The sequence below is a fragment of the Mytilus trossulus genome, chromosome 2 (genome assembly GCF_036588685.1).
Source record: "Mytilus trossulus isolate FHL-02 chromosome 2, PNRI_Mtr1.1.1.hap1, whole genome shotgun sequence".
In the NCBI taxonomy this organism is placed as follows: domain Eukaryota; kingdom Metazoa; phylum Mollusca; class Bivalvia; order Mytilida; family Mytilidae; genus Mytilus; species Mytilus trossulus.
In genome coordinates, this window is record NC_086374.1 from 95263976 (window position 1) to 95283293 (window position 19318).

General features: G+C 31.7%; 2 protein-coding genes across 2 annotated transcripts; both read right to left on the minus strand.

Moving 5' to 3' along the window:
- Positions 1 to 661: 661 nt before the first annotated feature.
- LOC134705549 (flavin-containing monooxygenase 5-like) lies at positions 662 to 7268 on the minus strand. Its single transcript, XM_063564265.1, has 7 exons — positions 7019 to 7268; positions 6492 to 6600; positions 5054 to 5268; positions 3802 to 4101; positions 2720 to 3274; positions 1245 to 1410; positions 662 to 968 (listed from the first exon to the last, which is right to left on the minus strand). The coding sequence occupies exons 1-7, from the start codon at positions 7019 to 7021 to the stop codon at positions 706 to 708; spliced, it is 1611 nt and encodes a 536-aa protein (XP_063420335.1). The 5' UTR covers positions 7022 to 7268; the 3' UTR covers positions 662 to 705.
- Positions 7269 to 17045: 9777 nt separating this feature from the next.
- LOC134706121 (uncharacterized) lies at positions 17046 to 17513 on the minus strand. Its single transcript, XM_063564830.1, has one exon. The coding sequence runs from the start codon at positions 17511 to 17513 to the stop codon at positions 17046 to 17048; it is 468 nt and encodes a 155-aa protein (XP_063420900.1).
- Between the last annotated feature and the right edge of the window lie 1805 nt (positions 17514 to 19318).

Sequence of the window (19318 nt, forward strand, 5' to 3'; positions counted from 1 at the left end):
TCTGTTAGTATGAATACTTTAGTGAGTTTTTCCTTTTTTCCAATTAATGTTTTATAGAGTGTCTTTTTATGTCGTATTGTTACCCATGCACTGTTTCGGGTAAGGATGAATAATGGCGCCAGATAAAACGTTCAAACCCGCTGCATTTTTTTTTGCACCTGATGAGTGTCCTAAGTCATGAACCTGATGTTCAGTGGTTGTCGTTTGTTTAAGTGGTTCATAAGTTTTTCTCGTTTCTCGTTTTTATATGGATTATACCGTTGGTTTTCCTGTTTGAAATTTTTTACACTCGTCATATTTGAGGCCCTTTCTAGGTTGATGTTCGATGTGAGCCAATGTTCCGTGTTGAAGGCCATTCCTTGACCTATAATGGTTTACTTAAACAAATTTTGACTTGAATGAAGAGTTCAGTGTCTCATTGGCACCCATACCACATCTTCTTATATCTAAGTAAGAAAAAGGTAACTTATCATAATAAGTAAACTGTTTTATTTTCATCTCTTAAACAAACATTTACCTTACAATGTGCGCGTACCAAGTCGTCTTTGTTTATTTTGATCTATCTATACTAACATTTACCTATCTTTATTTATATCATAATCTCTCTGTTTCGAAACAAAGTGATGTAGGCAAAGAAAAAGTATTGTATTTGCTCGTCAAAATGAAGAAAGTATAATAAACATTTTTTTCCACCAAACAAAAGGATTAGATATGGCCTGCAAACAGTATGTATGTCAGAATAGCAACAACGAAGGTACAAAAAACTACAAAATATCGAAATATATGTGTTTCGTATGGTTCTTTCATGGCTCGGTGTTTTAATGGAAATAGAGTTCTCTCCCATTGTGTAAAGATGGCGTCTCTCGCTCCTTTCCATGGAAGTGGTCCCATTAGACGATACTGGTATGCTGCACATGGATTAAACGTGCAGGCATAGGCTAGCTTGGGATCTGTGAGCCACAATTTACCTTCAAATATAAAAATGTTTTATTAGTGCCAATAAAACGATGTATTTAATTTGAAATTTAAAAGGTTTTAGGCAATTATGTACAATTTTGAAAACAACTATTTGTTCAATATTTGTTGTTTTACTTTTCTGTACAAACCGAAGTGCAATAGGAAAATGTGAACAGAGTGAAAAAAATCAAAATTTACAAACAATCTTCAGATTTCTCTACTGTAATGTCATAATCATATGTTGTCTAAGAGCAATATTTAACTTTGATTATTAAAACAAAACTTACACAGTCGAGGTTTGCAACCTATTATTTCTGCTAATTCATCGAGATAATCGATAAATTCCACCATAACAGTGTGACGTAATGAATGAGCATAATTCTTGACTAGTTCTTGTCTTTTCTGGTAGATGTGGTTCCACATTTGTTTTCTGGTTGGCAATTGCACTTCTCCCTATAATGTACACCATATACAAATAAGATGTGTATTTTGGTTGCTAAAGAAACAACTCTTCATCAGAGACCAAATGACATAAAATTCACCGTACATCATTCAACTATCAGCAAGACCCATACCGCCTAGCTGGCTATTTTAATAGACTAGCCCACAAGTTAAAAAATTTAAACGAGCTGCCGATTTATCTACAAAACCATGCAATTTTTATTTTTAATTTTAAATTCAGCTAATCTGTTTTAACTCATACGAATACTGTGTGATGAATTTTTGGTTTTTAATTAAAAAAAATCAAAACGAGGAAAGTTTAATATCAGAGCATTAACTATACGACTGGTGATGACGAATAACAGAACATGTGAACATTTTTACACCCGCTATAAGGTATGTTTATCCATCTGATTTTTTTTTCTTCACTTTTATAGTTCGTTCTTATGATGTACTGTTACACCACTGTCCCCGGTTAGGGGAGGAATGGGATCCCGCTTATATTTTTAATCCCTCTACATTCTGAATGTACAAAATATTAGTGTCTGTACCATGTCAGAAGTCTGTTATTAAACGGTTCTCGTTTGTTTATGTGTTGCATATTTGTTTTTCGTTCATTTTTTGTACTTACATTAGGCCGTTAATTTTTTTAGTTGGATTGTTTTACATCGTCATTTCGGGGCCTTTTATAGCTGACTATGAGGTATGGGCATTACTCATTGTTGAAGGCCGTCCGGTGACCTATAGTTGTTAATATCTGTGTCATTTGGTCTCTTGTGGAGAGTTGTATCATTGGCAATCATACCACATCTTTTTTTTTTTTTTTTATATTTCCATGAAAAGGCACCTTTACATAATTAACTGCAATGTTAGAATAAGGAAATCTTTAACATAAAAAAATACAGCAAATCAAACGATACACGACATAGGTGCGCTGGATAGGGACAAAGGGGCATCACCCCATTTCTGTGAAAATTGTGTTTTGTTATTTCAAATAAAAAAGATACTGAAATAGGAAACATACTAACTATTATACTATAAGACTTTCACAGATTTTTTCGCTCAACTGTTATTGTTATTTGTAAAGTCCAGCCCTCGGTCCTAACTTTCAGTTCACTCTTGATCCAATTAATAGCAACTAGTACATAGGTCATTGAGCAAATATTACAAACTATATTATGCTTTTGTTGACTTTTGCTTTACTGTATTGAAAATTTACAGTATTTTGTAACAAATCCCGTTTTCTTTTAAGCATCACATTATATTTTTCCGACATGGTAGTTATGTTTTATACAATTTGAGAGAAGTAAAGTAGTTTTACCTTTAAAACACGTGTAGCAACCCTACTCTGTAGTTCTGCTACTGGAGTGATTGATCCCAACGGCTGGACACATCCAATAACAGAGAAAGTTGGTTTAGTTAAATTTGGCGGGAAAATAAATTTATACAGGTCCACTACGTTATCTCTAGATTCCGTAACTTTTTTGTCGACATAAGGAAATCCTATCTTATATCCAGTCGCAAATATTACAACGTCTATATCATCATACACAGATCCGTCAACAAAGACTACACTTGTTTCGGTGAAATGTTTAACATTTGGCCTTATCTGAACTAGTCCATTTGCTATTTTCAAATGAAATTCATCACTGATTAAGGGGTCCTGTGCTCTTGGAGGATAATTTGGCTTAAGCCCATATTTCTCATGATCAAACCGTGCGTTAATCTGCCTCTCTGTTAAGCTGTTCAATAATGAGAGAGGCAAACTTTTTTGGAAGTACTGAACTGCTCTTGTTGTCCCAAGCATATCAAATGGCATCCCTTTATCTCCTATCCTCTGAATAACCCAACTTCCACTTCTAGTACTCAGAACGACCTATGAAAATTCATTTTAATTTTTTTGAAGGACGTAAAGGTAAAAACAAAAATATTCAGACAACGTGCAGTATAGTCTACTAGCTTCATTTATCAGCTTATCAATTATTTCTGACGTAAGCCACGGAATGAATGATTTTAATTTTGATTAAAATTGATATTGAAAAATAGAATTTAATAATAATATTATGAATAAGTATGTACTAGAAACGCGATAAAAGTATTCTATTTACTGTAAACAGGGTACGTGTGACAATTCCATCGATGCCTAATGATGACCGTTTATTATTGAATATTACGCATTCTGTTAATATTTCGTGGAAAAATTCTTAGAATTTAAGATTAATGAAAAGATTTGATATAATTTATATTTGTTGTTTTTTAGATGACAGCGGAAAAGTATTTCAAAACTCTTATGTAGAAATACCGCAATTTTGCAGTTTCCTAAAAGAGCCTAGCCGATTCTGGCTCCGGTTCCCGAAAAGTGAAAAAAAAATACTATCCTAAATGTTCGGTTGAAGGTCTTACCTTTGAACTAACACGACTGAGTTCACATGCAATATCAGCACCAGAATTTCCTATACCAATGATTAGTACACGTTTTCCAGAAAACTCTAACGAGTCTCTGTACTTCACGGCATGTAGACTTCTTCCTTTAAATGAGTATTGACCCTCAAAAGCAGGTAAAAGTGGAACTGCATGGTGACCTGTAGCCGCCATAACACCATCAAATATTTCATTGGTGATTTTTCCGCTTTTAATATCTTTTATTTTGATTGTCCATTTTCCTGTTTTCTCAAAATCAACGGTTGGTTCACACCACACTACCTACACATAATAGAGAAAAGGTTCACACCAAAATACATATCATTAGGGGAGAGAAGATTCAACCTAACGGCTACTTATCTTTAAGGAATATAAGGTTCACACCATACTACCTATACATAATAGAAAAAAGTTTCACACCAAAATACATATCATTAGGGGAGAGAAGATTCAACCTAACGGCTACTTATCTTTAAGGAATATAAGGTTCACACCATACTACCTACACATAATAGAAAAAAGGTTCACACCAAAATACATATCATTAAGGAAAAGAAGATTCAACCTAACGGCTACTTATCTTTAAGGAATATCAGGTTCACACCACACTACCTACACATAATAGAAAAAAGGTTCACACCAAAATACATATCATTAGGGAGAGAAGATTCAACCTAACGGCTACTTATCTTTAAGGAATATAAGGTTCACACCATACTACCTATCAATTATGAAGTGAATGTTCACACCAAACTACCTATAAAAGAAAACCATGCATAGGTTCCGTCTTGAAGGCCGTACTTTAACCTATAATGGTTTACTTTTTAAATTGTTATTTGAAGTGAGAGTTGTCTCATTGGCACTCACACCACATCTTCCTATATCTATACCTAACAAAATTCTTCATGCAGAAGGTAAACAGATTTTAAGTGTTGAAATTATGTTGTTATTTTATAATATTTAGATACGAAAGATACTTAGATAGTGGTAGACTTTTCTCGTTCAGTATAATAACAGATGTAGTATACACAAAGGTGGACTGTTGCCTCTGATAAACATGTCAAATTGTGATCTTTTTGGGATCATCATACATTGTATGTGTGTTTGTTCGATGTCTTATTTTTATATAATCCATAAATTCGGTCTAAACCAGATTTCAAATCCAGGAAAATCCTTAATTTTTACCTTATTGTTTTTAGAGAGAATAAAAGAAAGCATATGCATGATATAGTACCTCTTTTTGAAACTGCACGTGTCGTAGAAGGTTGAACTGTTCAGCATACATTTCCAGGTATTTTTGAACGAGGGTATTGTGCATAAACATTGGAAATTCTTTCGGAATAGGGAAGTCGCTGAAAGCCATAAGTTCCTTGCTGACATTGATGACCGTAGATTTCATAACCGTACCTCGTCCATCTCGTGCTTCGGTTGTATAATTCCATAATCCACCTAAATTTGTTAGACGTTTGATTAGTTAAGACATGAATTAATAAGGAATAACAGTTATCACCATAAACACATTTCATGATTTTAACAATTGTATTCACAATGTACTATATCAAATTGTGTAATGTGGTCAACGGTATGTAGATACAGATAAAAATTAAAAATTTCCTTCTGTTTTGATTTGAATGGAAACAATTGGATCACTTTTTTCAAATTTCTTTTCAATTACTTTTAATTTTAATTTTCTCTGCTCCCTGTATTCTAAAATAGAGTTGTAGGTTCCGGCTTGAATGCAAACAGTAACTTCGACAACAAACTGTAATATAAAGAAACATTTTCTGGATAAAAACCAACTGATTTGCTATTACTAGAACCAGGGTACCATATTATGATATTTGTAAAGTATACGGATATAGCATTAAATGGTTTGTAAACCTTCATTTGTATATCAAAATGTCGAACGGCAAGATGAAGTGTCTTTTGTGAGAGTTAGTTAGTTAATTGCAGTTCATTTGTTTTGTTCATTGCATGAAAAATAAACAACGCCATGGCAAAAGAGTAAAACAACCAGGAACAAACAAGTTTACAAAACACACCAGAACAGGCTGGGTAACAAAACCACCATAAAAATAAGGTGGTGTCAGGTGTTCCGGATACTGAAATTTAGTCAAATTATAAAGAGAGAGAAAACACACGTCTTGAATTGTACTTCAACAATAAACAATTATGGTAGACAACTACTTAGTCAGGACCCTGGTGTGCAGAGGTGTTGTTTGTTGATGTGGTTCATAAGTGTTTCTCATTTCTCGTGTTTTACATAGATAAGACCGTTGGTTATCCTGTTTGATTTTTTTTTACACCAGACATTTTGGGGCACTTTATACATTATATCTCGCTGTTCAGTGTGAACTGAGTATCTGTGTTGAATGCAGTTCTTTTACATATAATTGTTTACTTTATACACACTATGACTTGGATGGTGAGTTGTCTCATTGACACTCATACCACATTCCCTTATTTCTCTTTCTACTAACAACTAAGGACAACAATTGAGTTACATTCTCATGGCATTGGAGAGCCACATGCGGACTGTGACCAGTTGCTACAACATCGGGAAAAACTGTAGAAAATAGTCGGAAACGGCTTAATGAAACAAGCGCTAGCCTTGTTCATTGTTGAAGGCATACAACTAAATTCAATAATTAAAAATGAAATTTATAACAAACCTATTCTCTCTGATATTTCAAAACAGACTGGGATCAGTCCCTCATCAAGACAACATTTTATAGCAGGAAGTCCGCTGGCTCCGGCACCAATCACGGCTATTCGTTTTGTCTGTATAAAAGAGTTACTAAACATGTACAGGAAACTTAATTGAAAGAACAGGAACCAATGTGACAATTTAATCCCACGATTCTTCTGGACTTTAAGCACTTATTAATCAATAAAAGACTTATAAGACTGATTAAAAAAAAAACGAACATTAAAAATGAAAAAAAAACATCAGTTAAACATTGATTTGAAGGCTTATATTCTACTACTATCTATTACTAATTCTAAAGTGATAAGCTGAGTAGGCACATTGAATTGAAGCACCGAACTAATTAAATTTACTGTTTTCTTGCTTTAATAGCCACACGTTTATATTATATATATATGTTATTATCAAACTTAATATTATCACATTATTATTATTTTTCTGGTGGTGTTTCTTATTGTTGTAAATAAACTAAGAAGATAAAAATATACATACCATGATTAATATAAGTATTCTTGATTCTCATAGTAGGTAGTTATTCGGTTCCGTTTTTATTGCTTTTAAATGTTAAAATATACTACTCGAAAAAAGTTCAACACCACAACTTTTGACTGAAAAAAGTAAAACAAAATTTCGATTTATCTTTCACTTTTTTTCATTCACATTGTTATCATACTGTTTTTGTTTTCTTCTTTAATCATCCCAACATCCTTTGAAATAATAGTGCTGATAAAATCAGACCAGTTTGAGCATTTTCTACCGATATGAGCCCTCAAAGTTTAGTCCTCACTAACCTCAATGGAAGTGGTGCAAAACTTTCGTTGAATATCATAGTTAATAAAACACTTATCGGCAAATAGTTATATCACTAACTCTTACGTGGAGATATCGGTATAAAGATGTCAACATTCTATTAGGTTTATGTCTTCTGAATAGTATGATGTTTTAGGATCACTTTAGGTCAACACCCATGTCGTTTATGATTGTGACCTAAAACTACACACGGCAGCACATTGGTTTTCAAAAATTTATCAAAATTCTGAACTAAACGAAACATGTGACCTTTTCAATAGTATACTGTTTTTAGAACATTTTTATTATCTAGAATAATTCATACTTTTGCAAACAGTAAATTTAAAAAAAACGACTAAATGATAAAACTGGTGACTATTTGTAATAAATCACCATAAAGGCTTACCTGTAATTTTCAAAATCGGCGCAAATGTCATACGCCCGTTTTACTACTTTTTTGAAAGCGTAGCGAAACGGGAATATATGTAACGTTACGAAGCGTATTGAAATGCAGTGAATCTTTGTTCAAACGGGGACCTGTATGTTTCGAAAATTCAACAACAAACGTAGCGAAAATTGAAACGAAATAGAAACCTATCAAATACGTATCAAAGCTTAGCGAAACGTAACAAAACGTGCTAACAACGTATTGAAACGCATCACCACGTTGTGGAAACATGGGTCTACACGTACTTATACGTAGCAAAACGTGATAAGAACGTAGCACAAACCTAGTAAAACCGAACTTTGAAAATAATGGGCAATTTTATTCAAAACGTAGTTGAAACGTAGCATTTTAAAACATTGTAAAACGTAGTAAAACCAGACAGTGTGACTGGGGTTTTAATCAAGCTCTAAAGTAGTCAAATCTTTTTTAAATTCAGTCATTGCAAGAAATAACAAAGATACGTGGGCGTATGACATTTGCACCGATTTTGAAAAATTTCATTCTATCATTTGCGCAGATTTTGAAAATTTCATTCTTACATTTGCGCCGATTTCATTTTTTCATTTGCGCCGATTGTATATTTGCTTCTAATTGCAATTACAGTTTAACATATTTGAGTAAATACTGGCCATACATATCGGTAGATACAAATACATTGAAAACAATAGAAATCAGTCCAGAATAAGCACGTATCTGTAAGATACCAGAAAACCGACAATAAAATAAATTATAAAAAAAATGAACACATGTACAGGGTGAACAATAATATATTATTCAATATCAAATATAAAAATGTGGTAGAAGTACCAAATTATAAAACTTCCCTTCAAAGACTAGATAACATAGGAGTTAAAACAAGTATACGTGATCGTACGGACTTCAACAATGAACAAAACCCATACAGTATGGTAATCTATATTAAAAACTACGTAAAGTTACTAAAATCATAAATATCAGTCCTTAAAGTAAAATTTGTTAAATAACCTCAATTAATCAGTCTATAACAATGTGTCTTAAATCTATCCCGAAAAAATTGTTTTAACTATATTGTATCTAATTTCAAGTTTTGCGACTGGAAGTAGCAGACAGATGATATTATAGCTGTTTTTAATTATTTGTTATTTGTATGATTATTGCAGATTATAAATACACATATTACTACCTTACATTGTCAAATTTTCCACAATTGTTCTAGATTAATAAAGAAATAATTAAAAATTCTAAGCAAAAGTAGAAATAATAACTTTATATAGAATTTGCGTTGATTAGCGTACCTTTATATTCAAAAGTAATTGACATAGTTACAACGCGGATCACGAAGAGGATACTAAATTGATCTAAATTGAACTATAATTTTAAAAGCAATATTCTTACTACCACTTGTTCAACATAGAATAACAGGATAATTTTATTTTACAAGTACAAATAAAGCAAAAAAATATTTGCATACCTGTCATTTATAATATTTGGCTGATTACATGATACTTCGTTTTGTTGATATTGTTCTTTGAAACAACTTTCAAAAACCTTGGTTACAAACATAACGAGTTTCATATCATACAAGTAATGTTATAAGAAAATCAACTACTCAAATGATCTCAATTTACCTTAAAAATATCTGACAATGTTTTGTCAAACCACACAATAGCTGTCTTTTGTCTATCATATCTAGTTTTTGGTGGGGTTCGTGTTGTTTATTCTTTAGTTTTCTATGTTGTGTCATGTGTACTTTTGTTTGTCTGTTTGTCTTTTTCATTTTTAGCCATGGAGTTGTCAGTTTATTTTAGATTTATGAGTTTGACTGTCCTTTTGGTGTCTTTGTCTATCATAGTATATCACATTGTCAACCACATTTACACAGAGAAGTACAACTTAATACTGCCTTTCCATATGCATCATTTTTTTTTATTTGATGTTTCATATGAATTTGAAACCAATGACAGTTTCAAATTCATATGAAACATCAAATAAAAAAAAATGATAATAACTGAATGGATAGTTTTCATTATAAAACTTATTACATATACTTTTTATCTGAAGACATTTTTTAAATATGTCCACATTTAGGGAGCAATTGTTTCCCCTAAGAGTCCAGCTGTTTATCAATCAGTCTGATAAATTTGCTTAAATCATTCAGCATACTGATTTTTCTAGTATTGATCAAATCGTGAAAATTCTCTTTCATCATTGAATTTCGAACATTTGAAAATATAGAGAAATTCATCCCCATCTCTCCTAAATTGAATAGTTGTCTCTAGGTACATTTTTCCACCTTCAAGTTTCAATAGGAAGTTTATGACTGAGTATCCTGAATCTACAAAAAGTAATAATATTTTTTATCATCTAGGATCTTAAAATAGTTGTCTCTTTCAGCATTATCTTTGAATAGCCGATAATTAATAGCTTTTAGCGATTCTAATAAGATAGAGTGTCAATTTTGTTTGAATTGGTCTACAACACTAACTTTTATCTTATGTTTATATTTAAAATAATATGAAGGACAAAAATACTAGCTATGGTTGAGTAGCCTTTTCTAAATCCTGATTGATTTCCGTTTCACAATAAGTAATTTTCTGCAAAGTGGATAGTTTTGAAATCAGAGCTGAGGTAAATGGCTTTCCCATGCAGCCTAGAATTGTAATAGGTCTAGAATATTCTGTGTTTTTTTGTATCACCTTTATTTTTATAGAAAGGAATAATGTTACCAACTGACCATGCTTTTGGAATTTTACCGGAATCGAAAACAATATTAAAAAATTTAACAAAAAAAGGCATTTAAATATGGCATGTGCTTTTAATATGTTCGTTTATAAATTGTCATCTCTACATGCCTTTCCATTTTCCAAATCTTAAATATAAGTAAATATTTCTATTTCTGTTATTATACAATTAAGAACTTCATTTAGCTGGTTTGATAAATGCGAAACAGGGATATTTTCGACTGAATTCGACGATTTCAAGTCTTTAACGAAATCAAAGAAAAACATCGATGGAAATTTTTGGACTACTGTTTTCCCTTTTTCATTTAATATTTTCCAGAACTCCTAAGATTTACTATTTTTTTTTAAATTTGCATCTTTTTTTCCAAAAATCTCTCTATTCTCTTGTATAGAACAATCCATCTGCTTTTTATTCTTTCTCTCTGCATCTTTCATTTGAACTTAATTATCTGTTGTTTTGTTGTTTTTATATCGACGTTTTGCAATTCGTGAGCACTTTCTTTGCTCCCAGTATATTTTGTCCTGGTTTTGCTTTCCTTTGTGGTCTTTTTAACCCTCGTGTTATAAGTAATGGTGCCTAGCACCTTTTCTGTTGATTCCAAAAGTATTTCATTTATATGTTCGGACAATTTATTTACAGAATTTTGCGACATAACACTTGAATGCAAAAACACTAATTCATTTTCTAATTCTGCAATCTTATTTCCATCAATTTTCTCAATATCTTTACTTTTTCTAATACTTAGCATATTTAACTCTTGTAAAGTATTTAAGTAATCATAGCATAAATCTGGATCACTAACTATGTCATGTTTGCTATTTACAATATTTGAAAAATCGATATCGGAAGCAGTTCTGCTATTTAAATCTCCGACAAGCATAATATATTTAAAGTTTACAGAAAGTTTCAACAACTCTTGTTCTAGTTCGTTCAATGCATCGGTTATTTTGTTTAGCGATTTTGCAGGAGGGATGTACACGTTTCCAACAATCTCTAAGTCTTCATCAGTCTGCTGGAAATCTGCAGATGTCTTAGCCCATAGCACTAGGCTACTCTTAGTTTCAAGGATATGAATATATATAGATATTTCATTTTTATATCAAAAAGCTATGCCACCTGATTTCACTGTAATTTAAAAGAGTAAATTTCTATTTTTAAATTTAAAAGAATATTCTGGTTTCTTAATATTATCTAAATTATCAGTAAGGAATGCGTCAGTTGTTTTTCCCTTTTTCCGTTGATGGACTTCTTTATTCGATAAATAAAAAAAATAATCCTTTCCTGACCATCTATTCAAAAGCAATTACTGTATCATAACTAATCATTTACACAGACGGAACACTAATTTGTATTACCATAATATTGATTAATATATATTTTCATAATTACAAAATGTTTATGCAGTTCTTCATGTTTTTTATCACAACATCAAAATATTTATTAGAGTCATTACTCTTTAAAACATTTGATAAACAATACAATGTAATATAAACAGATCAATTTATAAAAGAGCCACTCTAAATAGAGTTATGAGAGACTGTAAAACCCACATAAAAATATATTTATATTATATATATTGTATATCAAAATATCTTAGCATAAAACACCATAATATTAAAAACAATTATACTAAAACAAACATTATATACACAAGTGAGCACACTTTTAATATAATATGTTTGCATATCGCAAGTCTGTAAGTGTGATGAGCAGTATTTGGCAAATCTTTTTGTAATTTTTGGTCCTCAATGCTTTTCAACTTCATCCTTTTTTTGGCCTATGACACTTTTTTTTATTCGAGCGACACTGATGAGTTTTGTGTAGAAGAAACGCGCATCTGGTGCAAATACAAAATTTCAATCCAGGTATCTTTATATTTTCCACTTTATATAAACTTGTATTATACATTTTTATATATTATTAAGTGAAGATACTTAAATAAAGTATCAAACTGAAAAAATGATTAACCCCGAAGTCCCATGATTAGCTAAATGTTATAGATTGTAACTAAATATCTCATAAAATCTGATTATAATTGACGTATGAAGCTAATAGTCTTTCTATCGGTATTTATGAAATTGAAGATTTAACTAACATGTGCAATTAGTAAAATCTTTACATAACAGCTACATACATAAATACTATTAATCCAGGATTTACAGAATCACCTTGAAGGGAAAACGGTAGTATTACATTTTCCCAGCATTAGGTTGGCCTTTTGTGTACCCAAGACAGGTGAAGGAAGTCAAGTTAGGAGCACTGTGATTGGATTTAAGGGTACAATACATTTTTTTATTTATCTATAAATAACTGCAGTGTGTAAATTTACAATATAAATATTAAAAACTATTGAAATATTTTCTAGAGAATTATTCGAAAAGGCTTCCAAAATTTCATAAATTTGGTGCAAAATGACGGTGGGCATGGATAACATAAACAAGCTCCGTTGGAAATCGGTCATGGTACTATTTGGCTTCAATTTTTAGAAAACAGTAATAAAATACTAACACCACTAATATCTGTTTTATTCAGGTTTTTATTATAAAAACTGGTAAATTTAGAAAATGTTAGTATTGTCGCCTATGGCAGAATAAATAGTTCCGTTTTCCCTGAAAAACACGATTATTGAATATTAAGCAGCTAACTGTTCCATTGATTATATAGGCCTTTGTACTTTTATGCATTTATGATTAAACGTTAAACTTTTATAACAGTAAGAATTAAAAAGAAATTGAAGCCGACTCATTACAAAAACAAAAGGGATACAATATTTGAACAGAAAATGCAGGCTCTGGATAGTCCTTTTTTGAAAACAATTGGAATTTAGTAATAGGTATTTTTTATCCTATAACATCTGTACTAGTACCAATACAGAAATGTTATGTACCTACCTATTTTTCTCTGTGTCATAAATGATATATTTTAACAAGATTTCAAGATTTATTAGGAAAACACTCAGACACATTTACAATGTGTTACAAGAGGTCATTATTGATAACATATATACATTAAATATGACAGAAATGAACAAGTGATTAACAAATTAATACAAACAAAATTTAAAGACGAGAAGACAGTTTTCTGATAAACATTGACAATTTCTTATATAATTCAATATTGCAGAGTGACAAAAGACCTTCCATTTTTACAATGTTTGGATTATTTCTATAATACTGTGGTAAATATCTGTTTCTCAAATCTACTATCTCTGCATTTTTACAAATAAATAATACATGATACTCATCACCAATATCCTCTTTGCATAAATTACATTTTCTTTCTGATTTTGGTATATTGTACCATCTACCAGTTTCTATAGGCAATCGTAAGTTTGCAGTTCTGAGTTTTGAAATCCAAATTCTAGATGACTCTGGTAAATTATTAAGGTATCTTTCTATTTCAAAATTCTTTTTGAACAGTGAATAAAATTGTCCTCGTGATGTGGTGTGTAAATCACTATACCATTTTTGTATGAACTGGTCACACAAAATTTGTTTTACTAAAGCCTTTTCGTATACAGCAAACTGGTTTAAAAAAATAAAGCTCATGCCTAGCTCATTAAATATAGATTCTATGTGGTTTATCCACTTGAAATTCACACCATGATTGATTTTTAAACATAGCATTAACTTGTATAAAGTACTGCTAAGTTTATTTTCATTTAATACTAATTTACTCCAAAAAGAAATCATCCTCAATTTGACCCGAATTTTGAGTGAATACCTCCCAAGTTCTCCATAAACCATAAATGATGCTGTTGAATTTCGAACTTTCAAAATTCTCTTACAGAATTTCAAGTGGATTTGTTCAATAATTTTAAGGTTTTCAAAACCCCACACTTCTGAACCGTACAATAAAATTGGTTCAATCATAGAATCAAACATTTTTAATTGCATATCTATAGGTATTGATTCATTACGAAATAGTTTGTAAATGCGATATAACGCTTTTTGTGCTTGCTCAACAAGTTTTTTCCTTGTGTTAATAAACGTTCCATTATATTTGAAAATAACACCTAGGTATGAATAAGTATCAACAATTTCAAGGTTATAATCTTGCAAAGTAAAAATAAAATTCTGTCTCGTTTTTCTTTTACAAAAACTCATAACTTTAGTTTTATTAACATTAACCTGTAGTTTCCATATATCACAATATGATTGAAAAATGTCTAGAGCTCTTTGCATACCTTCCATACTTTCAGACAGAATGACAGTGTCATCTGCATATAAAATAACAAATGATTTATAAAAAATGTGCAACTCACTTTCGAGCTTCTCTTTAATAATATTAAGAGGTTCACCGTCTAACTGGCTGAAATAACTTTCTAGATCATTAAGAAATATAGAAAAAAGAAACGGTGATAAATTTCCCCCCTGTCTTACACCAGTAAGACAAGAGAAAAATTCAGACTGGTCACCATTATACTGAACGCAAGATTTAATATCATGGTACATGTTAAAGATAACCTTAAAACATTTACCTTTAATCTCACAATTTTGTAATTTTGTCCATAGCCCCGATCGCCAGACAGTGTCGAACGCCTTCCGAAAGTCGACGAAAGTACAATAAAGCTTCTTGCCAAACGAAAAATATAACTCAATTAGAGTATGCAATACAAAAATGTTGTCAACTGTTGAATATCCTTTCCTGAAACCAGCTTGGTTTTCGGAAATGAGACTCAACTCGTTAGCAAAAATATTTAATCTAGAATTTATAACAGACGTAAATAATTTCCCTAGGCAACTGATAAGTGTGATTGCCCTGAAATTATCAGGGTCAGACGGGTTACCCTTGTTTTTGAAAACAGGTTTTATAATTCCACTGGTCCAGCTTTCTGGAATAATACCAGTATCTAACACTAAATTAAAAAGCTCACAATATATAGAAATTAACAATGGAGTTGAATATTTCAAATATTCATTTAAAATTTTATCTGTACCTGGAGCTTTGTTATTTTTCAGCACCTTTATTGCATCAGATATTTCCAATTCTGTTATTTTTCCATTTAATAACTCATCATATACAGGATTTTCACAAATACTATCAATATTCAAACTAAAATCTCCCTCATCATCTTTACTTGCATTTAAATTTTTAAAATATTCAAAAAAAGTGTCAATCTCTACCTGTGGGTTATCTTTTCTTTTACTTGAAAATTTGTGAAGTGTATTCCAAAATGCTTTTGTGTTTGTTTTTGATAATGATCGAAGCTCGTTTGCGCAATTTTCTTGGTATTTTTTATAACTCTTATTAAGGAGTTGTCGGTATTCTTTAGCCTTCATATTCATCAGTGTTTTGTTATCAGTAGTCTTATTTTTTTTGTATTTCCTTCTTGCTCTGTGAAACTCATCACGCATAATCTTGCATTCTTTTTTAAACCATGGTTTGTTTTGAGTTGATCTTTGACGCTGTTTGCCTGCTGGTCCAAATGCAGTTGAAGCCGTATCTAAGAGTACATGTCCGAGTTCACTAATTAGGTCATTGACCTGTAGTGGTGTAACGGATTCCGTTTGAAAATTTTCTAGGGTGTGTTTGATTAAATTCAATGCATCCGTGTCATCGCTGAGTACCTGTGTAAATTCGTGTGCCTTGTTTATGTTCCATCGAACGTAAGTGTTGTTTTTCTTATTTTGTTGATCAGTGTAATTTTTGTGTGTAATGCATAAAGAAAAATGCATCTGATTATTAACATCAGATAGTGTAGGATCAAAGTCAAATATTTCAAATTTCATAACTAGGTCAAACATATCAGGTGACAAAATAAGGTAATCAACAAGACTTGCGTCTTTACAAGTGTTTTTTTCCAATAAATTTATCCTGATGCAATATACCATTTGCAAAACATAATGAACATCGTTTGCATAACTCTATTAATTTTCTGCCATAATTGTTAACAATAATGTTGTCCTCACTATACCTTTCAAGGGGAATACCCTTTTTAATAAAGTTATTTACACATAATGTATTTTCATTCATAATTTCAGATGCATTAATAATATCTAACATATCAAACAAATTCTCGTCTATTTCAACAATATCACTCATATGTCCTGTTCTTGAGTTAAAATCACCAACAAGAGCAATATTATTTATATCATGAGAAAAAAATAAAAGTTCTTCTTCTATCTCAGTGAATGCTTCTTCTGAAGAATACTTCGAATTTTCAGGAGGGATGTAAATACATCCAAATAGAAATTTATTGCTCATCAAAGTTTTAGTACAATTTAATGAAAATTCCACCCACTGAACAAATTCTGAGTCTGACTTCAAAAATTTCAGGCAGTCAGAAAGTGATTTTTTAAATACAACGACTATACCCCCTGATTTTTTCACAAATTTTGTTCGATTTTTTGCAAAGTAGCTGTAACCATCTGGTAATTTTAACTCGTCAAACTCATCAATTTTAGTTTCAACAAATATCAGAATATCATAATTTTTAATCAATACATCAAAATCTGGATTTAAAAGTTTTGATTTGATACCACATACATTTAAAAAGGTTATTTTCAAGGTATTATGAATGTCAGTTAAATGACCGTAATCAATGTCTGATGCGTTGTCCTAATAATCTCCATCATTATTGGGTAACGGTTGACCTGGAATTGTAGGCGGGGGTTCACGATGGGCGTCAGGGTTGTATACTTCACCATATACCAGGAGTTTATCGTACACTAGCTTTGCGTGTCGTCTTTGCCTTTTGAATTCCTTCATTCTCGGAATGAGTTTTTTACGCCTCTCATTTATTTCACGCGGGTATTGCTGGTATATAGAAAATTGTGGTTTGTTCTTTAATTTACTCGCAGCTGCTCTGATAACACGTTCATGGTCACTGAATCTAGTAAAACGGGCAATAATGCTTCGTTCCTTGCCGTCAGACCGCTCACCAAGTCGGTGTACATTTTGGAATTGTATATCTCCAACATTAGGAATTTCCATTTCTTCCGAAAGAAAAGACCTCAATACTTCTTCTGTATTTTCCTCATAACCATCTTGATTTCGTATACCACCAAAAATTAAATTGTACTTCATGGAATGAGATTGTAATTCTAGAAATTTTTCTTTCAACTCGAAATTTTCACTTTCCAATTTTCTGTTTTATCTTTCAAGATTCCTCACTCTATCTTCGATGTTATGATGATGATTTTCTTGTTTACTTATTGTTTGTGAGTGTTTCTGCTGAACATTTCTGAGATCATTTATTTCATTGCTCATTTTGGATATGTGGTTTTCAAATTTTTCAAATTTCTCAGCAAACATGTCAAGCAGATCTAATTTAGACAGTTTGTCGTTCATTACGTGTTCTAGACGTTGTAATCTGTGGTTTGTGTCGTTGATATTGCTGTATATCATTTGTGGTGTGATGTTCGGGATAGGCATAAGGCTTTCAGTTTGAACGGATGATGGAACAGAGGGTTGTAAAAATTGCATCGGAACAGGTGCTGATTGTTGATAATTAACAGAAGATTGAACTGGTAGGGGGGTGCTCTGCAGAACTGGCCGAATACAATTTTGTTGAAGTTGGTTAGTCTGATTTGGACTGCATGTAAATGTCTGATTATTGTTCACATTGTTGTTTATAGGGACTTCAGTATAGGATCCATGTAAAGATTCATGGGCTGGTGTCAAAACTTGAGATAAGTTCATATTGTTTTGATTGTTTTGGTTCGTCGCCATCTTGGAACCTGTTTTATAAGGTGGAGTCAGACCTGATTTCGTATTATTACTATTTTTTCGCTTCTTTCCATCCATCAAATATCATATCATTCGTTCAATTGTTCATTTAAGTTCACAATCAGTACCATTTGGTTAAGTTAAATACTTTTAGACACCTTTACTTGCATTTTTTTCGGGAGCTATCCCACAATCAACTTGTTCATTCCGCCATATTTGTGTCATATCATTTATGACACAGAGAAAAATAGGTAGGTACATAACATTTCTGTATTGGTACTAGTACAGATGTTATAGGATAAAAAATACCTATTACTAAATTCCAATTGTTTTCAAAAAAGGACTATCCAGAGCCTGCATTTTCTGTTCAAATATTGTATCCCTTTTGTTTTTGTAATGAGTCGGCTTCAATTTCTTTTTAATTCTTACTGTTATAAAAGTTTAACGTTTAATCATAAATGCATAAAAGTACAAAGGCCTATATAATCAATGGAACAGTTAGCTGCTTAATATTCAATAATCGTGTTTTTCAGGGGAAAACGGAACTATTTAGTGTAAACATATTTATTTAGAGTGGATTGGGAAACAAGTTTTGCAACTTATATTAATCCCTTTCCACTGTGCGGGTGCGAGTGCTGCCTTGTAGCGGCATTAGCCTACTCTTTTTCGAAATCTACAAGGGTGTCTTTAACGTGCAAGAGATATGGCTCTCTCTTAACACGGGTCAGCCATTTATCGTCCCCTTCCGACGGACTATCATCGTTTCCTTAAGACCATACTCGCAAATGATGTCAAGGGAGAGCCGAAAATTGAGTTCCTGAAATTTTCATCCCAAACGGGAATCGAACCAGGAACCTTTGTGTTAGTAGTCCGATGCATTAACCACTACACCACGGCTCTCGGAACTATTTATTCTGCCATAGGCGACAATACTAACATTTTCTAAATTTACCAGTTTTTATAATAAAAACCTGAATAAAACAGATATTAGTGGTGTTAGTATTTTATTACTGTTTTCTAAAAATTGAAGCCAAATAGTACCATGACCGATTTCCAACGGAGCTTGTTTATGTTATCCATGCCCACCGTCATTTTGCACCAAATTTATGAAATTTTGGCAGCCTTTTCGAATAATTCTCTAGAAAATATTTCAATAGTTTTTA

What these genes read in the sequence shown, in the direction of transcription:
- LOC134706121 (XM_063564830.1), bottom strand. Translation starts at nt 17,513, where the DNA reads ATGAAGTACAATTTAATTTTTGGTGGTATACGAAATCAAGATGGTTAT.
- LOC134705549 (XM_063564265.1), bottom strand. An exon ending in ACGTGCAGTTTCAAAAAGAG is followed by an intron (nt 4,102 to 5,053) that starts GTACTATATCAT and finishes TATTATGTGTAG; the next exon opens with GTAGTGTGGTGTGAACCAAC. An exon ending in TCAGTCGTGTTAGTTCAAAG is followed by an intron (nt 3,275 to 3,801) that starts GTAAGACCTTCA and finishes GAATTTTCATAG; the next exon opens with GTCGTTCTGAGTACTAGAAG.